The sequence below is a fragment of the Musa acuminata genome, chromosome BXJ2-4 (genome assembly GCF_036884655.1).
Source record: "Musa acuminata AAA Group cultivar baxijiao chromosome BXJ2-4, Cavendish_Baxijiao_AAA, whole genome shotgun sequence".
Taxonomy (NCBI): Eukaryota; Viridiplantae; Streptophyta; class Magnoliopsida; order Zingiberales; family Musaceae; genus Musa; species Musa acuminata.
This window is the reverse complement of record NC_088341.1, coordinates 47,276,895-47,302,444: the sequence shown is the minus strand read 5'-3', so window position 1 is coordinate 47,302,444 and position 25,550 is coordinate 47,276,895. Positions and strand designations below refer to the sequence as shown.

Below are 25,550 nucleotides of genomic sequence, written 5' to 3'. Positions count from 1 at the left end.
AAGAAGCTCAAACTCCCATATATGTCGTTGGATGATGCGCACAACTCTGCAACATACACCCACTGTTTCCCTGCAGCAACGGTGGCAGTGGCGATCACATGGCCGGCCATGGACCAGCTTGTTCTTGTTATTTGACTTGTGTCACAGTCGACTTCTCTCTCCTCCGATGTAAACTACCCCGTGCCAAGTCAAGCTCGACCAAGAGGAACGAAGCGATCCATTCCTACATCTCAATTTCCGCACGCACGCACGCACGCAAAGGTAACTCTGGTAAAGAGCAGCCGGGCTCAGGCGCTCGTGATGCTTCCAACCAACATGTTGCAGGAAGAATCTAAACCACTCTGGCTCAGCTTTTGTTTGGTTTCAGGACTCGTCCTTCTCGATGCTGTTGCTGTTTGCCCTCCACCTCTTCCGGCATGGCCAGGTTTGGTGGGAATTCGACAGATGTATCGTCGACTCTAACTCCACTTCAAACCGAGCCCCGATTCAGTATCCTCGTTCGACTCCGTTGGATTAGATGGAACAGCAGTTCATCATCCGTCCTTCACACACGACTCTGAAGTCTTCACATGCCAGGCCGAAAGCCTGCGGCAGCACTGCGCTCTACGAACGCCAAGCATCCAAGTCAAACTTTTGATGCTCCCCAAATTGCTTGTTCTTTTTCCACAAAGAAATGCCATCCTCTCTGGCCACGCTCGTTCATCATTTGTGGTCGACATTATTGTACCACATTCACTCACGCCCGGACTTTTCTTTCTAGTTTCTGCACCGGTCAAAGATCAAATGGCTTTGATCATCATTCGTTTGACATTTCTGTACCGGATCGAATCAACAGCAAATCTCTTCCTTGCTTTCGACTCCGTACTCTCACGCCGACGGAGCATTAGACCAGTGGGAGCTATGCAAGCATGCGACAGTATGCATACATACTTTCACGTAGGCAAATACGTCCGAAAGATGCAAAAGAATTGTGCCTCGGCAGCGGTCGCTGTGATCCTACGAGCGTACTGCAATAGTAGGGGTTGAAGATTATGTCAACAGTCGGTCGCTCGGCTGCATGGATCAACATCTTGTTTGGCAGTCATTGAAGATCTTTTAGATCTCCAAGACGAGGAGTGTCTGCTTGCAACAGAGTCTCTTGTCTTCCACTTTATTCCTGCCGACTACTGTTGGACCTGTGTTCCGCTGGACCCCTTGTAATTTATGATCCCCCCCCCCTTAGCCATGTATTCGATGCGCTCACATGGTCTCCATAACTTCATCCTTTATTTCAAACTTTCTGCTGAGTGACTTGCACTCTCCATTTCCACCTCGAGCACCTCAATACCTTGGCTGACAATTATTGCAGGCCGACATCCTGTCACCTAGCCTTTCCTTTTCTTCTTTCATGTGGAGGAACACTCGTGTAGACTCTGTGCAACTCTTACTAGGTTCCAAGATCACTACTTCTGTCGGATACCCCCTATCACGGTAGCACAGTTATCGTAACACGAGCAAAGAAATTGAAGGCTTACAGTCGTGATATCTACTGCAATTTGTATTTGTTATGATGAAGAAGCTCGCAGTCGGCATCGCTATCATTTGTTTGCTAAAGACACACATGAGATTTGTTTTATTGGCTTTCTTCTTTTCACATATGAGACATCTGCATGCAGCATATCTTGATAAGAATGTTGAAGATTAACCACCCTCCATGTTCATTCAAAGGAACTGGTTTGCAATGCAAGGAGCATGATGAAGATGCATGTCTGCTTCTATTATCTTGGTTTATCAATTGTTTTAGCCTAACCTGAAATGGTTTTGCATCTTTCTCGATCTTTGAACACACAAGATATGGGCTGCAAGAGATGAGCTGACCTTTGGCAACACCGGAGCCCGTCCTCGGAGTCGATGAACAACAAGTATCGGCAGTCATCATCGAGATCTCAAAAGCGGAAACGATCCAAAGACTCCGGCTTCATCATCTCATCACAGTCCTGAAACCGAAGATGCATGGATCCCAAATTACAGCCAAACACGATGCTGAATTTAAAGACGCAGGATTTCATCCCGGTTAACCACAAGCTGCTATGATTCGAGCAAAATTGTGCGCCTCAAGTACGATTCATGTGTTGCATTATTCCGCATCAAAATCGATGAAGAACTGATATGCAATATTCTGTTCTAACACATCTCTTAAGTTCATCATCGAACCTGAACCGACGAGTGTCGATGGGTTCAGGCAATCAAATGATGTCCGGAGTACACAATCAAATATGCCATCGATCGTGGTGTGATTGCTCTCCACAACGTGGGGTTTCCCTCTTCAACGAGGGATGTGTGTTGGCAGATTTAAGTTCATTACCGAGAGAGAACATCGATTATTTCGACGCATTCTCGTTGAAAAATTCCTGAGTGTGATCCAAGTAGCAGCAGATATCACAGAGGTGCCCAAAGATTTTTGAAGTTTTTGCGATCGAGAGTGTGCTACAGAGCCCACTCCTGTGTGATCACCAAATTCAATTTCTCCTGAGCTCAGGATTCTGCAGAGATGATCAAAGTATGATCGGCAAATATGAACTATGGATGCGTCACTCGATGATCAGCCACGTTTGTATAGACTATTGTTAGAAAACCATCAAATTCCATTAACTATGTGTGGAAATAGCAATCACGAATCTGATAGTTTATGTTCCGCTGGCAATGCAGCTTTTAGATTACAACTCAGATACAGATCCAGTTTTTGTGTTGAGGCAGCATAAAGAGCTGAAACTGCTGAGTGTGAGATGTGCAACTGAAGGAGGAACTCAATTTGAGGCAACCTTTCTTTCTATATATATATATATATATATATATATACACACACACACACACACACAATTGAATTATGCATGTACATGTGTGTACTTGCAAATTGTCTATTATTGATTGATTGATTAAATTTAAGAAAATTTCCAATATCCTCTACTTATTAAGGATTGTGGGATGATAATATTGATGTATTCATTATATTATCGCAACATTCTTGATTTAGGATGTGTTTGGAAATAAATTTGAAATGTGTATTGGAGCCCAATGCATATTTTAAATATGAATTAGTATTTATTGTTTTTTGAAATCATATCTGACCTGAATATTGTAATGGAAATATGTTATTTATTAGCATTTTAGCATTTATGAGATGGTAATGTAATTTTTAAAATTTGAAAGTACTTTATGATCTTTTTTTAAATTACAAGATTCTCAAAATGATTTAGTAGGAAACTAACATGATTTATGTTTTCAATAAAGTAAAATTTTATTTATTTATTTTTTTAAATATTATTTTTTATATAAAATACTATTTTATATTTAATATATATTTGGGCCATATAAAATTTTGTATAAGATTACATATATTCATTTATTTATTTACTTATTTATTTTTTAAAAATACATATTTAATTTTTGAATAAATATTAGAAATATTAGAAGGGTGAATTTATCACAAAATATCCATGAACTTTTGAAATATAATTTTATCAAATAATACTAATGTAAATATATATATATTTAAAATATAATTTTAATTTATTTCTCATCAGACACTAAAGGTATTGCAAAATTCCACATTCCCTCAAATCTCTTTTTTGGACTGCCACATTAAAAATGTAAATATGTTTTCAAACATAACCTTGAGCTAAGACTTAAATTAACTAATAAAGGTCGGATATATAATTGTTAACTTCGATTTAAATATTTTGAGTTAGTTATTCAAGCTTAATAAAATTATCAAGTTAATTATCTTATCAAATCATATCATAACAATTAGTTCGAAGGTGATAAGTTGAGTAGAAAAAAACTATTTATGGGATTAGAGATGATCCAATTTACTCTTAGTCCTTTTCTTCTTTAGTCTCTTATTATGCGCTAATAATAGTTTGACTATAATATCGATTGTTACGACACTAGATAGAAAAAACAACATAATTAATGACCTAGATTATTTAAGTTGAAATTGACATTAGTACATTTACTGTGTCCGATACGAGACTAAATCAAAGTGTTATAATTTCTCTTACTTAAGGAATTGATGTGCTCATTAAGACCCAATGTAGTTCATATTGGGCCATGATAGGATAATTTTCTCAGTAACTTTATTAAGCCTAAACTATTGATTCAAAATACTTAAACTAAAGTTAATAATAATATATCCATCAAAGTTAATAATAGTATGCCCATCACATCTTTTTTAGCTAATCTAACTTTTAGTTCATTTTTGATGTGATACTAAACGGGGAGTGTTACAATACCTTAATATATGTGAGGCTTAGTTAATACTTAAACTAAAGTTAATAATAGTACACCTATCACATCTTTATTAGCCAGACTAAATCGAGAGTGTTATAATACTTTAATGTATGTAAGGCTTAATTCAGTGGTGGATCCACATCATGACATACTTTGTTATCAATTGTTATGATTGATTTTATAAATAAATTGATTCTAACTCATTAACTTTATGAATCTGAACCACTATCTCAAAATACTCAAGCTTAAATTAATAATAGTATATTCATTAAATTATTAGGACTTAACGTCATCTTCAAGACATAGCCTAAGTTAAAATCAAATTATAATATAATATATATGAGGCTTAGCCCATGATGATTTTATGTTATGACACTTCGTGTACGAGTTATCATTTCTTATTATATCCTTAATCTTAATTCCAATTATGAGAATGATCTTATTAATTTCATTGAGTTCGAATCACTTACTCAATATGCTTAAACCGAAGTTAATAATGATATACTTATGACACACTTTTGACTTTATTTACATATTGTCCTTTCCTTCGTAAGCCTCTCATTATATCATAATATTAAACCAATTTTGATACAAATTATCATGGCCCATCTTGATTGACTTAATTGATATATACTCATTAATTTCGTTAAGTTTGAACCATTGGCTCAAAATGCTTAGACTGAAGTTACCAATAACATACCAATCAAACTCTTATAAATCTACATTGAGACAAAGCTTAGAAAAAACTGTATAGTGTAACATACCATTTGATTCTATATAAATAATTCTTTTCTACTAGAACCTCTTATAAACCAATATCTCTAATTTAAATATAATATTTTTGATAAGATTCAGTTCAAAATCATATCCTAAACAATGCATACGAGACAAAGTTTAGAAAAAACTGTATGATGTAACGTACCATTTGATTCTATACATGAATAACTCTTTTTTACTAGAACCTCTAATAATTCCTACTAGAACCTTTTAATATGCTTTAATGATAGAGGGACTCTTATACTAATTTGATGTGATAATCCATTTATTAATTTGATTAAGATGGGATTAAGTTAAAACCAACAATAGCATATCATCATATGTATATATATTTATATGTTAATCTAAATTCATTTATCTGATGTGAGAATAAATTGAGAATGTTGCGGGTTATTTCACTCGATCAAGTCATGTTTATCGTACTTGTAATCATCATCTTTATTATTATTATTATCATTATTTCGACATATGGGTGTTGGGTTAATTTAAGTTGTAATTAAGGGATATTGTTTTCATGTACACCTTTCTTGTTTATTATTATTATTATTATTATTATTATATTTTTGAATTTAAGAAGAGAAAAAAAAATAAATAAAAAAGATAATTAAATAGAAAAATAAATAAATAAAAAATCTTGTTGCTTTTTTCTTGTCGCGCAAGCGAAGAAGGCATTGAGGCGACGGGAGCATCTGCTTTCCCAGTTGTGTGTCTTCTAATTTCAATCGTCAAATACCCCATCAAGCCCGTCAGATACTGTGGGCCCAATCGCTACGACGTAGTAATAACGGTCCGATCATGCGTCCACTCGTGCAGGAGTTGGAGAGGATCCATTAGCCCAATGGTTCGAGGACTCGGTTCCCACTTCGCGGCCGCCGCCGCCCCGCTGTCGCTATAAGTCGCGGGCAAGAGCCAAGAGGAGCCCGCTGCAATTCTTCGATCCCTCTCTCTCTCTCTCGTTCGCGGACGAACCCCTTCTCTCGATTCGGTTCGGCGGTAAGGGGAATGGCTTCGAGGGAGATCGCTCGCCCTAATGTTCCATCTTTCGACCAGACCGAGATCAACTGGGACAAGTAAGCTTCTCTTTCTGTATACCTCTCGAGATTTGATCTTTCTTGGTGTTCTTCGATGTTGCTAACCATCATTTCGAGAATACTTCTCTGCTGGATCGCCACTTGCTGAGTTTCTTCTGATTCTTTTGTTTTCTCCCTCGTATTTTTCATTTGCGTCGTTCCTGATGTTATGTTCGGATTTTACTCCTCAAGATTTACTCTTTCTTGGTTTTCTATTTTTTTTTGGGCTGTTCTTGGTCTTGTGGTCAAAGTTTACCATCTCTCGCGCAAGATTTAATCTTTCTTGGTGTTCTAGGTTGTTATCAAGCATCCATTCAAGGATTGTTCTGTGCTGATCGCCCTTTGCTAATTCGTCTGGTTCTTTCTTCTGTTTCCTCGTATCTTATATTCGGCGTTTTACTCTCTCGTTCAATATTTGATTCTCTTGGTGTTCTTGCATGTTGCTAACCATCAGTTCAAAGATTACTTTTCTACTGGTCGCCCCTTGCTACTTCGTCTGACACTTTCCCTAGTTTTCTCGTACTTGTTCCATCTTGTGTTCGGTTTTTTAGTGTTATTGGATATTGCCAACCACTTGCTAGTTCGTTTGATTATTTCTTTAGATTCCTCGGATTTGTGAGTTTGTCCATTTCCTTTGTTCTTGACTATATCTTCCTTTTTTGCTCTGTCTAATCTTTTTGGTGTTCTTGGATTATTCCAAACCCTAATTTAGGGTTTACTTGTCTCTTCTGCGTCATTACTTGCTATCACGTCAAAGTCTTCCTCAAATTGTGGGTATTTCGATTTGGGTTGTTCTTGATTATATCTTATGGATCAGAATGTCTCCCTATTATGATTTTTCAGCACTTTTGGCCTTTTCTTTTGCTGTGGTTTTTACTCTTTATCAAGAATTCGGTTTTTGCTTTCTAATGAAAAAAGTAATACAAACCCAAAACCCATTTATCGTTTAATTGAGTATTATGGGTATCTTATTTGAAATTATTTGATTGAGTTAATATGCTGAATGCTTGTTAGTGTTCTTCAGGTGTTGTTTGTTTGTTTTTTTTATTCTTTAAGCATTGATAATTTATTTGGCTTTTCTATAAGGTTTCTCAATATAGTCCTTTTTCTTCTTGTTAGTTAAGCAGCCAAACCAATTAAACAATTATGTCAATGGTGATTATAGACTCCATGTAAAGTTGAGGAGTATTTCAAGAAATTATAACTTGATGTTGGAACCAAAAGCAAGGATGGATTTTATAGCTCATAGTTCTTGATTTAAATTATGATAGATCTTCTATTCCTTTATACATCAAAACATGGTTAATTAGATTTTCGTCTAAGATGTTATATGAAAGAAAATGGAAAAAGAGAAACTAAAAGAGAAACTAAGTTCTAGAGATAGGCTTGAGATAGTTTAACTACAAAGTATACGAGAAGTTATTTGGTAGATAAGATCAAGTGCTCAAGCTCAACAAGATTTGCATAATGTGTGAGTGCCATTTATGGATTCTGGTGGGATCAAATTATAATCATTGACCCCACTCCGTGATTGTCACAAATTTCATGGATTTTGTTAGTTGTACTTAAATTGCAAGTTTACGGTACTATTGTTGTCTGTTCCTGATTGAGCTTTCAGCAATCTTGGTGCTTTTTGGTTACTACTAAATTCTTTTCTGCAGGCTCGACAAAACCAAGTTATTTGTTGTGGGAGCTGGAATTTTTAGTGGTGTTACTGTAGCTCTATATCCGCTTTCTGTCATAAAGACCAGGATGCAGGTTGCTTCAAGTGATGTTGTACAGAAGAATGCATTTTCGGCTTTCAGAAATATGCTCAAGGTTGATGGCATACCTGGTCTTTATAGGGGCTTTGGCACAGTTATTACCGGAGCTGTTCCTGCCAGGATCATTTTCCTGACATCTTTGGAAATGACAAAAATGGCTTCACTAAACCTGGTGGAACCCTTTAAGCTCTCTGAACCAGTTCAAGCTGCCCTAGCAAATGGCATTGCTGGCATGTCAGCATCTCTGTGCTCCCAAGCTGTTTTTGTTCCTATTGACGTGGTATAATTCTTGGTTCTGACAATTTCTTATATTTTTTTAATTTCCAGATCAAGCAACATTTTTTGTTTTCTATTTTTCCAAGTGAATATGGTTTTGCCCTTCGACAGTACTTTTTACATGACTTTTCTCTCCATGTAATATCAAGATTTGTTCTCTTTGAAAACAAGTGAAACAAGTCAAATTACATTATTCTTGGCTCACTAGAACCTAAAAAGTAATCTGAATAGGCAGACAAAATTTCCATCAATTGAATGGATCTTAAGTTTTTGATTTATTTTTCTCATTCAATCATGATAGTGGATTAGCAGTATTTTTTTGTTTCAGATGTTTGTAACAGAATAAGCATAGTTGTCTGAAGTTCCAATCATCAAGGAAATATCAAAACCTTAGTTCAGCTTAAAAGATAATCTTCTTGGAAAATGCTTTTTTCCTGGTCTTACAATGAGTCCCTTAATGGTATTTGACTATTTAATTGACTGTCTACATCTTATCTTTGAGCATGCAGGTTTTCCATGTGGATTATGACTTCTGTGGGTGATAAATTTTGTTACGAAAATGGTTTTAGGTTCTGCACTTATGCTGCTTGTTAAATGTAAAAGTGGCTTATCCCCTTAAAGCCATCAACTAAAATATAATCTGTTCAACTTGTCTCTATTCTGTTTATTGTTCCAATGTCCAATATTCTGTGTTGGTTTATCCTGTGTGAGAAAACATACCAATGCATCATGCATTATATTTACTTTAATTTTCTTTTATCTGGTAAATTGCTAGTATACTTTCATCTTATAAGTTATAGAAGAATCTATTCTCTTAACTTGAATAGCTCTAAGCCTGCAGGATTTTTTTTACTATCATTTGCTGATTTTTTTTACTTCATGTGGTTGTAGCCTTTAGGATAGGAGCTTGCCTTTGGTTACTACATAGCAATGGAAAATTTGTCAAAGAAATGCTATTTTTCCTATTATTCTAGCTGTAGAAGTTAAATACATATGATAGTTCATCATCTTTATTTTTGAATAATTGGGTATGTCTTTCTAAAATGCTATTTCTGAGCCATAGACCAAAGTCAGAAAATACTCGTATGTAAAGTTGCATTACTTAGTTCAGTTCTATAGACGATATCTATTAACGTCAACCTTTGCCAGGTCATATCAGATGCTATATGTTTTAGGGACCATGGCGTGAAAAGTATGCAATATAATTTTCCCTGACTATGAACTACTGCCTCTGGATTTTGTTTATCTAGGGCCAGGTTTTTCAAACTATACTCTTGACTATCTCTCAGTATTTGACTTAAGTCTGCCTACTATGTTTGAGGTTGCTGATTTGATTTGTTTTGTAAGATCATGTTTTGTTCTTTTGTTTTCTGCTAGGTTAGCCAAAAGTTGATGGTTCAAGGATACTCTGGTTTCGCGAAGTATAATGGTGGATTTGATGTGGCTCGTAAAATTATCAAGTCTGATGGGATCCGTGGACTGTACAGAGGATTTGGTCTGTCTGTCATGACATATTCTCCTTCTAGTGCTGTATGGTGGGCAAGTTATGGTTCCAGCCAACGTGTCATCTGGAAGTAAAATACTGGCCTTTCTTGTTATTTTATGTTGAAAAGCTTGCATGTGGATGATGATGTAATCTGTTTACTTTATAGATTATTCACATCTTATTGTCTTGCTGTTCATGTTTAGATATTTTCTATAAGCTGCAAATGAAAATGTACTTGGAGTTTAGTGCTTCATGTATATGAGATAAGCATGCTGATTCTTTAATGCAGATCATGTGCAGTGCTCATGAACACCAGAAAAGGGAATCTTGTATCTTGATCAACAATACCATTCATGCCTGTTTTTTGCCTTTTAAAGTTTTTTTTTTGGTTTTGGCACTTTATTTTTGATAGGTTATCTGTTTGATTTTTGGCATGAGAGAAAATATTCTCTATTTGATCACTAGCTGTTGTGTTACCCATAACTCCTGTGGCTTAGTTGCAAATATACATCGACTGAACTTGTAAGGCTTGATGCTGATATGTAATTGGCCTTTCTTCTCATAATTTGTTTTCCATAATAAACTTTAAATGAATGTTATCTATATGTATGGGTTCTTGGTTCAAATCTTGGACTGTTGACTTTTAAAGATTCACATGACTTGCTGCATGACAGACTAGATCACTGTACTTGTGGTTCATCAAAGTTTGAGTTCTTCTTCACATCTTGAATATTATCTTCATCCCTGTTTATGACACCCTTATGAAGAAGAATAGGCTAAGAAAGTAGTGCTTATTGACACATTCTGAGTTTATTGGTGTTCCCCTCTATGAATGAGGATAAGCCAAGGATTACCTTATATCATCGTTATTTAAGCACAAGTTTTGAATTCCTCTTTAGGCCTCTCTTTTTAAAATATATCCATCAGTCGTGCACCACCTCTCTCCAACACAGAAATGTGATAAACATGTACATCTTTCTGTGCAAAAGGAACATTCATGTCTACCTCACTTGTTATGAACAAATCCAAGCATACATCCTGTAGCACTACAACACATCACAACTCATTCTTATGCTTTTAGTCAAGAACTTGTCATAAAGTGGGCTGTTAGGTAGATGACAAATTGTAGTGTCCTGAAATATGTTTAGTGAGATACTTGGGTCTAAAATATGATCTATCCATTTCTTAATCTCTTTTGCGAAATGAGCTACAGGCTATTTCTAGTGCTAAATTTGGGGATATCTATTCAGCTCCTCCCAAATTAGACCCTTCCTCCTTCCCTCCGCCCCTCCTCTCTCTCTATATGTATTTCTCTTGGGTATAAATGGATTGGATACGGATTGGATCAACCTCAAGTCCATTACTGATGGTATTGGGGAAGGGCAATGGGGGTTTCTCCTCCCCTTAGCTGTAAATGGTCTAGCCTTAATGTGCACCATTGGATTTGCCCTGACTGGTATGAATTTTTCATATTGAATAGATCAGTACAATAACTAGTGCTGTATATACTACCTAATATCTAGACATAACAAGATAAAAAAGGTGTTATACATTATAATACTTTAGTATCATCTGTATTAAACAGATTTATGTTGAATTATAACCTAGCTCGAATTGCCAGTCATATTGTTGGATCAGAGCTAATTCTTATCCAGTTCAAACTGTCTTTGGAAAAATCCAATCCGTTGAAAGTTCTACCTTCTCAGTGGATGTGCGTCCACTGACCTGAATATAAATGTATGCAAGAGGCGCACTTGCTCACTCTCCATGTTTCCTTTTTCTATGTGTGCTTGTGCACTTGCAAACATTCACAAGCTTATCTTTGTGTGTTTGTTTATGTTTCATATTTATGTGCCTCATATTAGCAAGAATTATCTACATATATTTGCTGGTCTACATTATGGCAGGCTCCTAGGTCATGGCAATGACAAGGAAAATGTTCCTAGCCAGTCAAAGATAGTTTGTGTTCAAGCAACTGGTGGTATCATTGCAGGTGCTGTGGCATCTTGTGTCACAACTCCTCTAGACACAATAAAGACACGATTGCAGGTACTAATTTCCGGCTGTACTAAGTTTTTCTTGGTTCTAAATTCTAATTTCAACCCAAAGCTTCGTTTCTACAGTCTCATATAGTCTGCTGCTTGTACTTTCAATTTTTAGCAATTTGGTATATGTTGTAATGAATACAACGATCATGCACATATGCTAATGACACATTTGCAATTTTGAAAAGATTATCTCAAACCAAGGGACTGAAGAATGCCATATTAGAAACACTATAATGGAGAAGTACAGTTCTTGGTACTTTAGATCACAATTAATTACACTTTGATACATAATACATTAATAATTCAGTCTCACTGTGGCATCAGTTTTTATGTATAGAAAAATCAGCAGCAGATTTTGGTGCCACAAGGTGACACCATCACCACTTGGGACATGGCATTATGTGAAACTTTAACATCATGCAAATTTGAAATCTGTCTTGGGCTTTTGTTATGTTTTGATAACTTGAGCACATTGAAGAGTACGACTCTTTGTTACCTGTCATCCTTTTCATTTTATCCGTTCCATTGACTGTTTGGATAAGGTAGTTACATTGATTTTTCTTGACATCTGATATATATATATATATATATATATATATATATATAGTTTAATTTTCAATTTATTCTGGTGAATTGGTATCTTGTAGGTTATGGACAATATGCAGAAACAAAATGTAAGACAAGTAGTAAAAAGATTGATTGCTGAAGATGGATGGAAAGGCTTTTATAGAGGACTAGGACCAAGGTTTTTCAGCATGTCAGCATGGGGAACCACGATGATCGTAGCATATGAATATCTGAGTAAGAATATTCTTCTTTATTTACAAACAATTAGTTACTTTGCACCTTTTTATGTTTTATGTTTTCTCTTATTTTCCTGCTATTTTATTTTGGAGTATGCATACTCTTTAAATTAGATCAAACCTTCCAGCCGTAGGGAAGATACTCTTTAATTAGCAAAATTACAGCCTAAAATGCTGGCATTTTGATGACAACAAATATTTTGGTGCTGTCAGACTGATCAAAGAGGATGTTCAATTTTGTTTTTTTTTAATAAATTTTTTTGTTATATATTAGTGAACATCATTACATAATCAGAAGTTAGAAGACGATACTATTGATGGTACGAAAAGTAAAGAGACTTGAAAAGACTTTAATAGAAACTGAAATTAGGATTTAAATACCCATAACTTAACTAAAGATGTGATTATTTACAGATCTCATTACGGCAAAAGATTCATGTAACTGATTCCAACTAATTGGGACTTTATAGTTTTGTTGTTGTTGTTGTTGCTATTAGTGAGCACTATTACATATCCTAGGTTCATTAGGAAGTCACGAGGACAAAGCTTAAGAAGATTTGGTTCAATCAAGGCCCTGACGAAGCCAGTTTCTGCCATCTTAATCCCTGCTATCTGCAGGTCCTCCGAGTCTCCCCCTAGCAACAAGTGATGGCAGCTGACTGCTGGATTTAAGAACATGATATGATGCAAATATAGCAAACATGAATTGTCCCCACTCATGTGCCATGAAGTTTTTCTAATTATGCGTCTGTTGGTGTTTCAGAAAGGCTTTGTGCTGTAAGCGAAGAGATTTGATTGCCACCATAGTTGGGAATCAGCAAGTTGCATCATAACATGTTGCAGAAAGGAAGTGTTCATCTTTGTGGCCGAGACACACACGGGAGAATCCAAATCTGCTGTGAGTTTTGTCCCCATTAAATGTCTTTAGCAGCAACGGCAAGACATCATTCAAGATCCCTTTTATACGGCAATAAATAGTGTTTGGGAGCGCCCAGTTCAGCACTTTGACTGTTCTACCAACAATCACAGACACTTTTTCCCCAGGAAATTTTTTATTAACTTTTCCTGGAGATGTCATTTGATTCTTTCTACAATCAATGTGATTCTTTTCCTGCAAAGCTTTTATCATCAGAAGTGGGTGTAATGGACATAGTCTTTTTCTGCAAAACAACACGAGAATGGATACTCCCTAACATGTCTCTCAGTTTTGCTATGATTGATGGATATTTGTTTGTTGTCAGTGATGATATGGCGATGTGTTTTCTTGAGAACATTTGCGGCCTTGAATTGCCTCCTCGGCCATTTCGAAGAAAGGCTGCTGGAGAAGCAGCTAAAAAAATCGAATCAATATGGTGAATAATGCTTGGATGTTACTAAAAGAAATAATCCAAACATGTAATACAAGCCAAAAGCTGCATCATTTTATCCAGCAACCAAAACATTACTAGAATATGTCCTCTGGGAATGGACTCCCTAAATTGACAATTTACCTTGCTGATAGATAAATTGAGCACAGGTTTATACAACTTTACCATGCTACACTAAAGGTTCTGGCTTTCCATCTTGCCCAATGACAGTCGGGCTTGCTTACAAGTAATGTTACTTGCCTTCATGGCAGCAATAAGAGATTTCTTTTTTTGTTTTTTTTACCAGAAATTGAGAGCTTATGCGAAGCAAATTGATCATTCACAAAAAAGAAACAAGACAATACAAACAGAAACTCCTTCGATTGCTACGGCATGACATACGGTGATTTTGATAAGACTTCAGCATTCAGATCATTTGCCTCGGACAAGTTCATGTTAGCACATCAAGCACGGATATGACATTATGGCTTCGGCAGTGTGCTACAAGTAAATATGACATTGGACTGCAAGATATCATCCTTGGAAACAGGCATTTGCTTCATCAGAACCAGGATCTTGTTGAGAATGCGCATCGTCTCCTTGTGCTCCAGAATACTGTAAGAGAGAGCATGTTTATGGTTTCGGCGTGCCAATCACCAGATGATCCTTCCGAAAGAAAATAATTGATTTAGCATCCTGTTACAACCCTTAAAAAGTGTTATCATTCATGCTAATGTGGAGATGGACTCGAAAGCAAAAAAAAAGGTCAGTACCTCATTTGCATGAACCTTTTGATGAAATATGATCAAGGGTAAGTTGGGTAAATAATTTGTTCAAATGTCTGTCAGTCCACCAATTTCAGATCACTCAAGATGGATTCTACTAGTTTTACCTTATAGTTCGATTTCTACTCGCCTTTCAAGTCATAAAGCAATTAGAAATTAAGTTCAAATTGCACTAGGCCAAAGATTCCATGAACAGCTTCATATTCTTCACATCCTCCTCCGTATCTGAGAATTTCTGTGGCTTAAACAGCTTCCACATCCCAGTTGGGTGTCGCGGTTTAATTTCTCTAATCGATCCCCCAAAGATCTTCTCGCACTCTGGATATGGCTTCACAAACAGGTTGTAAAACTTCAGCCTGCTAAGTCTCACCAGATGCTTCAATCCAACATTAAAACCCAGTCCTCCTATTGATTTCAGGTGCTCGATGACATCGAAACGTGGAATTATTTGTTTCTCAAGATTCACACCCAAATAGTCAGGAAATTCAATTAGATGCTCAATACATAAACCTAACTTGTGGAGTAAAAAATCAATCTTCTTCTCTATGTCTTCCAAATCATATATGATCACTCTCGGCTCCACAAACAAAACCTTGAAAGCATCTCGATGGATCAAACCATGGCAGCACAAGCAATCCACTCTAAGTTTTACCTCAGTGCATGCCATTAGTCGACCATTACTTAGAATCTTCTTCTTAATTGGTACCCTGCATTTCAAACTATTCAGTAAATCAACGCAACGAGAAAGCTCCCCAGCTTCCATGCTGAGCAGCAGCTTGGGATTGTTGAGTAGCATCTTCCTAACCTCCTCTGGAGTAAAATCCAAGTCTCGAAGCTCTGCAAACAAAGGCCTCAACCGACTGTCGACGTTAAACGCTAAGAATCCAGGAAAGAGATGACAAATCCTATTGATTTCATCATTCTTAAGCCTGAAATCTTTCAAGATATCAATCCTACAGCCAATGTCAAATGGGTTTTTCATCAATGTCAAAGGCACTTCTTCCAGAACCCTAGACATAGCCTTATCATTAAGGCTTAGATTCTTCATGACCTGCACACCGCGGTGGAGATCATTCGGATCAATTCGGAGTTTTGCAGACTGCTCGAGTGCTCTCCGGACAAATGAAGGAGAAAGGCTCGGCAACCGTAGTTCCGAGAAGGCCGTCTGCCATTTCCTTAAAAACCCTAGTTCCAGAGTCCAAGGGCAAGAGGAAAGGATCGAAAACAGAGAATCCTGATTCAGGCCAAAGGATAAGAGGATCCCTATGCACTTCTCGACATCAGAAGGGGATGAACCCATCAAAAACCTGTTCTTTCGGATGAACTCGTGCAACTGGGATTGGGGGAAACCGTACCTCAGAAGCAGGCCGGCGATGGAAACTTGTCGCGAGAAGTGGGGATTTGACGGGGATTCCGACGGAATTGCTGCATGGTGATTCGAAGGTCTCGAGAAAGATTGGATCTTTCGATATGGAAATGATCGATTGGGCGGGGATTCGAAGAGGATGCGACGGAGAGGGAGCCTGGCCAAAACCCTAGTCGCCATTACCGGAGGGACAGCGGTTTCAGGAAGGATTACAATTGGGCCGGTCCGGTCTATGGATTCGCGTTGCGGCTTTCCCTCTTTGGATGGCAATAGCAATCAACCGTTAGATAATGATCGGACGGTCACGATAAAATAATTAGAGATCCGCCAAATATAAGCAGCGAGCCGCAACGCGGCCAAATGTAACGGTGAGGTCGGTCTCCCAAGAGACGAAACCTCGAGGGGGAGGGGGAGGAGGAGATGTAGAAGTAGAATTATCTATTGGAGCAGTGGTAGAGAAGAAAGCGATGCGCAAGCGCAAATACACCAACTCAGGTGCGGATTCCCTCTTCTGATTACCTCTGGAAGTTACGTGTTTTCATTCTACCCTAACAGAGATTTGAATCTCCAGTAGATCGAGTCAAGGCTCGGTCTTTCTCCCTTCTTTTTCTCTCTTCTCCTTCCCTTGCGAGTGATTTGGCGCGGTTGTGTGAAGTTACGCCGCCGAATCAGGCGCTGGAGCTTGCTTCTCTTGCTTTGTTCGTGTTCCAATCTGTTTGTGCAATGCTTCCTTGGTACTTGTTTTCTCTTTTTCCCCTTTGATGTGAAACTCTCGATTGAGTAGGATTGTTGGTAAGTTGATGTTTTTTCTTAGTTCCGTTGATCTGTTTGCCCTGTTGACTTGGTGATTTGTTTCTTTCCTTCTGAATAGTTAGTCAGAATGTTCTTCTAAGTATAGCTGAGTTGAGTTTACTAACGAGCTCTGTTAGGGAAGTCTGGAATAGGACTTGCATGAATGTGTTTATGAGAATTTTAGGTAATAAGTGAAAGATGGAATTTCATCCTATGTGACTTTAGATGCATGAATTTAGATAGATAACATCTAGTTTTTTTCATGGGTGGATGTCACAAAGATTGGTAGAAAACAAAAGTCAGAGACTGCTTAGAGTACAGAATCCCTATATATTGCCAGTTAGTTGAAAAGCCTTTTAAACACAAGACTGTGTGGACAAATGAAAAGGAGCAGTTGACCGCAAGTGTGAAGATAGCTCTTTTATCTCTGAAGTTACCCAAAAGACTCAAGGGAAATAAGACTTTGCTGATAATTCTTATTTGATAGATACTGCTGAAATGAGTGTCACAGTACCAGAGGACAGTTCCAACTTTATCATATTGGAAGGCACCAGCACGAAGCGTTGTAGGAAGAACAAAAAAAGACTAAAAAATAAATTCTCGAACACCAATTCTGCTACTTCTTTATCTGGGACTTCTGAAATGGTCTCGGTTCCCAAGGGTGATGAAGTGTCTCATCCGAGCAATCAAGCAGCATTGATGGAGAAAGAAACTGATGCTATGACTGATGCCTTTGCTGATTCTAAAATGGAGGAGGTGATCCCGCAAACAGATTTTATGCACAAAGCAGGAAGGAGAAGAAGACGTAGGAGGAAGAAAAGGAAACCTGACAACTCCCAGAATGTTGACACCATCAAGAACAATGTGATGTCCAACATTGATGTGGAAGATACTGATTCTAATGTGTGTGCTAATCAAGCTTCACGAAATAAAACCACAGTCGATGTATCCTTAAACTTATTAAAGAAAGAAGGCACCAGTTCTATCCACGGTAGGAAGGGTAGGAAAAAAGAAAGAAGCACAAGCTGTGCATCAGATAAACAAGTCTGCACAGCTGGACCTTGCACCTCTCATCCGTTTGCTGCATCTGTCAATGCTAATGGTTCTAGTAGGATATCTGCATCAGATGAATGTAAAAAGAGAAATATGGAGGTGAAATGTGACATAAATGCAGAAGCAGCTAGCAAAGAAATAGCACAGAATACTGGAAATTTGTTGGATTACCCTGGCGAGGGTCAGCAGTGCTATACCGCTGCTGAAGAAGGAAGCTTGCAATTGCTTCCTGCTGGCATGAAGGAAGGGTTGAGTGTACCTCCATCACCAATTAGAGGTGTGATAGAGAAACTAAGCTCTCCAAATTTACCTATGAAGCAACATAATCAGTTGGGTTCATGTAATGAAGAATGTGCTAGTTTCTCATTCCAAATGGATAATAAAGTTTTCATGGATGACCCATCAATGAACCACTCTGTGGAGGCTATCCAATCAAGAACTCGAATTGGATCAGAGAGGGTGAAATTGGCTACTGACGAAAACAATGCTGCAGACTATAAACATAAACATACTGATGCATCCACTGGTCAGGAGAAGGAGTTTGCTCGTTCATCGATGAGTAATGTCTCAAAAGATGTTGTCTTGTTGATGGCAGAAACATCGCTTCGTTCCAGGAAAAAGCTACTTGTCCTTGATTTGAATGGATTACTTGCTGATATCACTACCGAGTATCATGGAGCACATATGAGAGTTGCAGGAAAATCAGGTGAAGTATCTTCTTGATTTACTTATTATTAGTAATTATACTTTAGGCAACGGGTGCAAGTTATAAATGCTGATTGATATTACATTTGCACTATGTATCAGTTTTCAAAAGGCCCTTCTGTGATGATTTTCTGAAGTTCTGTTTTGAGAGATTTCATGTAGGTGTCTGGTCCTCAAGAAAAAGGTGTGATTATTATTTTTTGCTTTTACTTCAACTTTTCCTATTTCTAGTCCCTAATAAGCAAATGGTACAACATTATTTCGGTGCCATTTAGCTTTACCTTATGCTTTTGATGGTTTTCATTTTTTTTGTTTTACCCCTTCAGTGATAATGTCAGAAAGGTGGTTGATTATCTCATGGGAGACTTGAAACATAAATTGTTGTTTTGTTGGGTAAGTTCTCAATTTCTTTTTGCTTTCTTAATGTTCCCTTTCTCCAGGAGTTGTCTATCTTTTATGCTTTCTTGTTTTTTTTTTATGAGTTGGTTCAAACTTTAATATTTGCTTAACCCGGTAGGTGTTGTTAAGGTGTTGTTTCTCATTTCCTAGCAGATCTGTTTATCTAAACAAATGTTTTTTGACAGTGCACTAGCTAAAACATTAACTATTGACACGGTAAAACCTCTTAACTTGAAAGACATTTGAAGTTTAAGCAGCAAACAGGAAGACTGACTAGCCAGCAGAAAAAAAATTTGGGTTGTGTTCCTGAGGGTAGAGCGAGATCAGGAAAAATAATGTTGTAAAATGGTGTATGGTTGCAATTTTTTTTTGCAATCAGACTTATGTATGTATGTCAGTTTCACAGGAATTAGAAAGATTAATTAGAACAGAGATTGGGGTATGTAATTGATGTTTATGATTTGATTTTATCCTTGACTTTAATGAAGTAATTCCATAATCCAGGATGTTATTTCTATTATGTTAAAAAAATGTTACACAAGTATGTGTTTAGGATTCCATAATGATCACACATGGACAGACATGTTTAGAATTAATGAAACTTTCATGAAAAAAGTTGAGGTCTCTTGTTATCATGAATTCCGATATTGATTAAGTTGTATCTGTGTTGTAAGATGTATGCTATTCTGAAAGATCCATAATGTAAATGACACATACATGGATGATCACTCACCATGAAATACAATTAGTTTAGGAATTACATGTTAAGATGTTTGAAAGCTCATAAACTTGCATTTTGCATGAGTAACATAGAAGCTAGTAGTTGCTACAACATTTTTGAACAGTATAGAATTGAGGGAGGAACTTTTTTTTTTATTTTTCATCTCATGTCAATTTGACTAGGAGAAATGTTATACAAGGTTTGGGTGATGATAATATTTGATTCATCTAAGAAGTTTGCTTGACTTCTAGACCTTTTGCTGCATCTTTATTATCTAACTGGTGATGATATTCTACTATGGGTTTTCATGAGAGGAAAACTGTATTTTGTCATATTAATTTGACTTGGAGAAATGTATTTGGTTCTTGTTTAAGAGAAACCATCTTGGGTTCTTGCTTAATATAGCAACTATTCACTTATCTATCTTAGCCTCTATGCAACTTTTTACGTAATATATGTGCATGGATCGGTCAGGGCTCCAACCGACACCATATAGGTCTGTACTATGTGTGAGTGTCAGTATGCTGCTACAAAAAATCGAGTTTTGAAAAAAAAATCTACATGTTTCTATCGGATGATATAGGCCCTGAACCAGATGGTACAGGCCCTCTACTGGGCGTACCATCTTGTTTACCTAGGTTCATGTATCGCTAGACTGTCAGACCAGTGAATACTGGGTGTATTATTATACACCCAATGTTTTCCAAACCTTGGTTGACAGTAATACATTTTAGTCTCTATCAGTGATTTAAAAAGCGCTAGGCGCCAAAAGGCGCCAAGGTCTAAAAAACGCCCGAGGCGCTAGGCGCTTGCCCGAGTGAAGCGAGGCGCTAAAATATAAAAATATATAATATAATTAATAAATATAATTATTTAAAATTTTAAATATAATTATTTAAATATAATAATTTCAAATAAATAAAAATTAATAGTATTAAAATCAAAATATATTATTAATCTAATAAATATAAATACTATTATTAATATACTGTTAGCGGTATACTATATATTGTTAATAGTATACTGAAGGAGAAGAAGGAAGAGGAGTGTAAGGGGGTGCTGACTGAGAAAAGAGGAAGCGGCAGCGGGAGTGTAAGGACGAAGAGGGAGTGGGAGCGACGAGCAGCGGCAGCAGCAGCGGGAGCAGCAGCAGCGGGAGCGACGACAGCGGCAGCGAGCAGCGACAGCGGCGAGCAACGGGAGCAAGAGCGGCAGCGGGAACGAGCAGGGTTAGGGTTGGGCAGCGACAACTTATATTGGTTTTAGTTGGTTCGATTGAACCAACTAACCACCGGAGACCGAACCAGACCTAAAATCCTGGTTCGGTTGCCTGGTTTAACCCAGGCGCTTGCTCGAAGCGCCCAGCGCCTGGGCTCGGCCGAGCGCCCAGGCGGTGCCTCTTTGAAGCGTGCCGCCTGGAAGTGAAGCGAGGCGCTCGGGCCTCGCCTCGCCTCGCCCGAGCGCCTAGGCGAGCCCCCGAGTGCCTTTTTAAATCACTAGTCTCTATGCGACTTTTTACCCAATGTATGTGCATAGTATTTTAGTCTCTATGCAACTTTTTACTGGAGAATAGTTAGAGATGAGTTTGATTATTATAAAGGCCACAGATGTTTTTAGTTCATCTTCCTTTAGAACCTTATAGAAATATGGTCATGCAATGTAATGTGAAAATAACATTCAAAATGTTCTTTTGTTGCTATAATTTTGTGACTTCATTAGCTTGGCTAGTCCTACATCCTGTCCTCTCCAACTGACAACATTCACTGAACCTTTTTTTAAGATATAGTTGTGATCCTCATTTCTTCCCAGGAGAAGCTTGCACAGACTGGAGCATAACAACTTCATTGCAATTTAATTAAACCAGGAAGAGTTTTTTAATTTATCTCTCTGTCCTTCTTAGGGAAGCCATTACCTTCACTTGTAGGGTCAAAGGCTTACCTGGCATTTGCTTTCTTTTGAGATAATTAGATATTCTTTGTATCATGAGTGGTATTTTTGAGAGAACCAGTAAGTAGCAAGTTTCTTGATCCACTTTTAAGTTCATGTACTATTGATGAAAAAAATTAAGGTGTCTAAAATAATTGAAAGTCTTATTTCTCTCATGGTCATTCAGGATGAAGCTTATTTAAGACTTCTAAACTGTTGAAGGGTATAATCTGTTCTCTCATTTCATGATCTTTAATTGGCTTTCTAGAATTAATAAAAAAAATTATGTTCAGAATGCCAAAGTTGTAAGGCCATAGTACCAACATTTGAGATACGTAATTCTTCCTCAGCCAAAATATATGCTGGGACCATGGTACAAAAGTTGGTGGGATCCTTGCATGATTTCTCTCTCCTTCATCAGGTGGTTTGCCTCGCAGCCAGGCTAATAATTTGGAGGTTGTATTATTTTTTGCTGAATGGAAGTTCCAAAGTCAATTTCATTATTAAGTTGAATCTTAAATTGATTTCTTAATGGTTTCTTCACATTGGTAGTTTCTCTTTGCTTTTCGACGCTTATTATTGTGTGATGATTGCTACAGCTGTTGCATAATTCCTAGTAGATTAAATTTTTAAAAGCAGTTTCCTTTTGATGTGTGTCTGCTCAGGACCAATCAAAATGCACTGATACTGGGTATAGAACCATTGAGAACATGCATAAGCCACTGGTTCTTAAGGAACTAAAGAAATTGTGGAACAAAGAGGATCATGATCTTCCATGGGAAAAGGGAGAATACTCACCATCAAACACATTGCTTGTAGATGATTCTCCTTATAAAGCCATTTGCAACCCTGTAAGTATGCATACTTGTTCTCTACAATTAGTCTTATAAAATGAACAATTGCTTTTCGCTACATCTTTAAGTTCATCTAAGAAATGACTATTTATGTTCTGTAGCCACACACAGCTATTTTTCCGTATCCATATAGATTCACCGAAAAAAAAGACAACTCCTTAGGTAAGTCTTCCGGTTATGTTTAGCTTTCCATTCTCTGTTTTATTGGATTATGCATATCCTGTTGTTTTATCTTATGCAGGGCCAGGAGGAAATCTTCGTGTTTATTTGGAAGGGTTGGCAGTGTGTCATGATGTTCAACTCTATGTTCAAGATCATCCTTTTGGTCAGAAAGCAATAGCAGACAGTAATCCATCATGGAAATTCTACCTTAGGATAATTGATCGAATTCAACAATCTTCATCTCTAACCTCCTGAAGGGGATGTCTCATAAATATACTTCTTATGCTATAGCTTAGAGGGCCTACGAGTGAAACGATTATCTTGTTCTTAGACAATGGTCCCAGGCTATTTTGCTTAAATGACAACTTGTCTACTTGAGAATTCTTCAGGTATTTTGACTTTCATTTGTTGTTTTTTAAAATAATAGAAGCCATTTTTTAGGCTGTTGTTTGATTTGTCGGTTGAGAAAATTGTAACATTGTCCACACTGTTGTAAAAACACAGTACGCGGCCGCAAGATTGTATCAGATTATGCAGTGCTACAGTGTTGTTTCGATACTGTTAACTCTGCAAGTATCATTTTGTGATGTTTGTTTGAAGTGCAAAAGAAGTTTCAGCATCAACCAGGAGTTCATTTCGGGCTTTCCTGTCCTAACTTGCTAGCATTTCCTTATCCTAAGCATTGCTCGACAAACACTTGTTATCGAGCAATGTTCTGTAAAGCATGGTGCTTATTAGCATTCATTGTTTCCTTTGCCAGCTTGGTATTTGTTACCAAAATTTTAATCTTCAAATCGGTGAATCTGTTTCCTGAAAACCTTGAATGCTTGTACTGGTGCTCGTGCTCTGTTACTGTACTACTTCAACCATTCTTTAAGAAGCACAGTAATTGGTCTCTGATTGGTTGTATAGTCTGTGGCCAGTATGTTTTGTAGTATGTACTTTTGTTGAGTAAAGTAGGCAAGGATGTCATATATCTCAAGTTTCTTACTGGTGATGCTGGGAAGATTCTGTCTTTGTAGTAGTTGTAAGATGTTTCATGTGCTGTAACTTCATTAATCACGATCAAGTGTCTCCTTGTTATGTAGTAAGGTTCTAAGAATTGCCATGTCCCAATATTTCTTTTTGTCTTATTGGCAGTTATTGGATGCTCAACAAGAGTGCCTCCATGGTTTCAGAAATGTTGTTCAGTAAAGGAAACCCTAGCAGTATTTGTTCTTGTGGTAGCAATTGCTGTCTGAGATGAGCACTTGGTATCTATCAGGGCCATCATCTACAGTGAAGGCTTTGTTGGAGCTTGATCATTCTCATTGCAAAGGACCACCCTATGCTGCATTAAGAGACTACACACTGATGGACATCTCAAAGGGTGAAGGATAATGTTGGGTCTCAACTTGAGGGGGCAACATGGCCCAATAGATTATTGTGGATGGAAATATGAAGTGGCCAATCACATTCCCCATCATCAACCACAAACCTTATGAGGAATTTCTGCCATCATGTGAAAAATTGCTCCAGATAAAAAGGAGTAACTAAAATAGCATGACATGAGTGTCTTTTGTAGATTCATCTCAGCAGTGATGTCTCAACAGAGGCCTTGTTTATTATTACATGGACAAAACCTTTTAGTTCAAGTCTTCCCAAAGAATGCCAGCTTAGAGTTTCCCTTGCAAACATTAATGTTGGATCACATGAGTCTTTTTGCCTCTGTTTTGATGAATCCAAAGATAAGCTGACACCATTTGGTATTTTTGTATGGTTTAGTCTCACAAATCACCCAAATGTGATCTCTTGGTGTATAGTGTGAATGGCACCAGCACTTGCCACTTACTTGCTGAAGGCCTAAATTATTTGATGCTATCACATGCTTAGTGTAAAGATAGCCAAAATTTCCACTGCTTGATGTCTTCTTTGTATTGCACATTACTTAGCTTGATGTTTGTTGTTTGCTGAAGCAAAGGCTTGTGCATTATTATTAATTGTCACCTCCAGTGGTGTAGAGAGGAGATGGTAGAGTAGGATGTTAGCATCAACTAAAAGCTCACACTTTTTTCATCCAATTTTAAGATCGATCGACTACATTTTTAGTTGTACGAGTATCCAAGTTGACCGGGTTGTGAATGAAAGTTCAAAAAGTTCTTACTCGCCCTCCCACTAAGCAAACCTTAGAACATGGAAAATCCCAGGATTCATGGAGAATCTTTCATGCTTTTGATACCACTTTTCATGGAGAATCCAAGTTCTTATCTGAGAATGAAGCTTCTTCACCTGTAAATTTCAGCAACTCACAACTTTCGAGTCGAAAGTTATGATCTCTTGTGAATTCAAACTCATGATCTACTGTAACACCATGATCGAACAAAACTTATGTAAACTCATACTGTCATATCTATCAGTTAGCATCAGTTCCTCGTTTAGAAGAAAGACCTCTTGTTAGAGATACTCATAGCATGCAGTTTTTGTTGTTCACCTCTATCTCTTCTTCTCATTTGTGAACCGACTAGAAGAAAGACTTCTCAGACACAGCTCATTTGCTTTTCCCATTCCAAAGTTGGTCTCTTTCTTCTCTCTCTCTCTCTCTCTCTCTCTCTCTCTCTCTCTCTCTGTTATGTGTACATCATGTGCATTGCAATCATATTACCTGCACCTACTCTGGTTTTCACTGCTTGATGATTAAAACTCGGACTGATCCCACCAAGCTGGCCACAAGACCATAACTCTGACACACCATGGCCACATGATCTCATGGTGGGTGAAGTTTCATATAAAACAGATACATCATGTGGCACTCATAGTTGTGCCAATGCCTTGTTATTTCTCGGAACATGCTTGGTATGATTAGGCTGAGCTAGTTGGTCCTGCCCTGTGTGTCAGCCCATGTGATCCCTTCATCCATGTGGTCATGCATCCCCATTCTTTATCTATCTCATCCTATCAACATCACCTTTT

General features: G+C 37.4%; 3 protein-coding genes across 4 annotated transcripts; 2 read left to right on the top strand and 1 right to left on the bottom strand.

Moving 5' to 3' along the window:
• The first annotated feature begins 5,933 nt into the window (after positions 1-5,933).
• LOC103982138 (uncharacterized) lies at positions 5,934-13,687 on the top strand. The gene is made up of 6 exons (XM_009398955.3): positions 5,934-6,116; positions 7,778-8,159; positions 9,533-9,729; positions 11,549-11,690; positions 12,337-12,490; positions 13,256-13,687. The coding sequence occupies exons 1-6, from the start codon at positions 6,049-6,051 to the stop codon at positions 13,285-13,287; spliced, it is 975 nt and encodes a 324-aa protein (XP_009397230.2). The 5' UTR covers positions 5,934-6,048; the 3' UTR covers positions 13,288-13,687.
• Positions 13,688-13,944: 257 nt separating this feature from the next.
• Positions 13,945-16,206, bottom strand: LOC135611338 (transcription termination factor MTERF15, mitochondrial-like). 2 transcript variants are annotated; one of them, XM_065107061.1, is made up of 2 exons: positions 14,612-16,206; positions 13,945-14,534 (listed from the first exon to the last, which is right to left on the bottom strand). In XM_065107061.1, exon 1 carries the CDS (start codon positions 16,167-16,169, stop codon positions 14,796-14,798), a length of 1,374 nt encoding a protein of 457 aa, XP_064963133.1. In that variant the 5' UTR covers positions 16,170-16,206; the 3' UTR covers positions 13,945-14,534; positions 14,612-14,795. The 2 variants fall into 2 exon arrangements, with proteins under 2 accessions (XP_064963133.1, XP_064963134.1); XM_065107062.1 differs by having other exon boundaries at positions 13,945-14,504.
• A 119-nt stretch (positions 16,207-16,325) lies between these two features.
• On the top strand, positions 16,326-23,188 carry LOC135581517 (uncharacterized). Its single transcript, XM_065107060.1, has 7 exons — positions 16,326-16,484; positions 17,269-18,540; positions 18,642-18,723; positions 18,866-18,932; positions 22,251-22,436; positions 22,541-22,601; positions 22,681-23,188. Exons 1-7 carry the CDS (start codon positions 16,457-16,459, stop codon positions 22,854-22,856), a joined length of 1,872 nt encoding a protein of 623 aa, XP_064963132.1. The 5' UTR covers positions 16,326-16,456; the 3' UTR covers positions 22,857-23,188.
• Positions 23,189-25,550: the final 2,362 nt, after the last annotated feature.

Coding starts and splice junctions, on each gene's coding strand:
- LOC135581517 (XM_065107060.1), top strand. CDS start 16,457: ATGCGCAAGCGCAAATACACCAACTCAG. Junction 18,724..18,865: donor GTCTGGTCCTCAAGAAAAAG/GTGTGATTATTA, acceptor TTACCCCTTCAG/TGATAATGTCAGAAAGGTGG. Junction 18,933..22,250: donor ATAAATTGTTGTTTTGTTGG/GTAAGTTCTCAA, acceptor GTGTCTGCTCAG/GACCAATCAAAATGCACTGA.
- LOC103982138 (XM_009398955.3), top strand. CDS start 6,049: ATGGCTTCGAGGGAGATCGCTCGCCCTAATGTTCCATCTTTCGACCAG. Junction 9,730..11,548: donor AGCCAACGTGTCATCTGGAA/GTAAAATACTGG, acceptor ACATTATGGCAG/GCTCCTAGGTCATGGCAATG. Junction 11,691..12,336: donor CAATAAAGACACGATTGCAG/GTACTAATTTCC, acceptor GGTATCTTGTAG/GTTATGGACAATATGCAGAA.
- LOC135611338 (XM_065107061.1), bottom strand. CDS start 16,169: ATGGCGACTAGGGTTTTGGCCAGGCTCCCTCTCCGTCGCATCCTCTTC.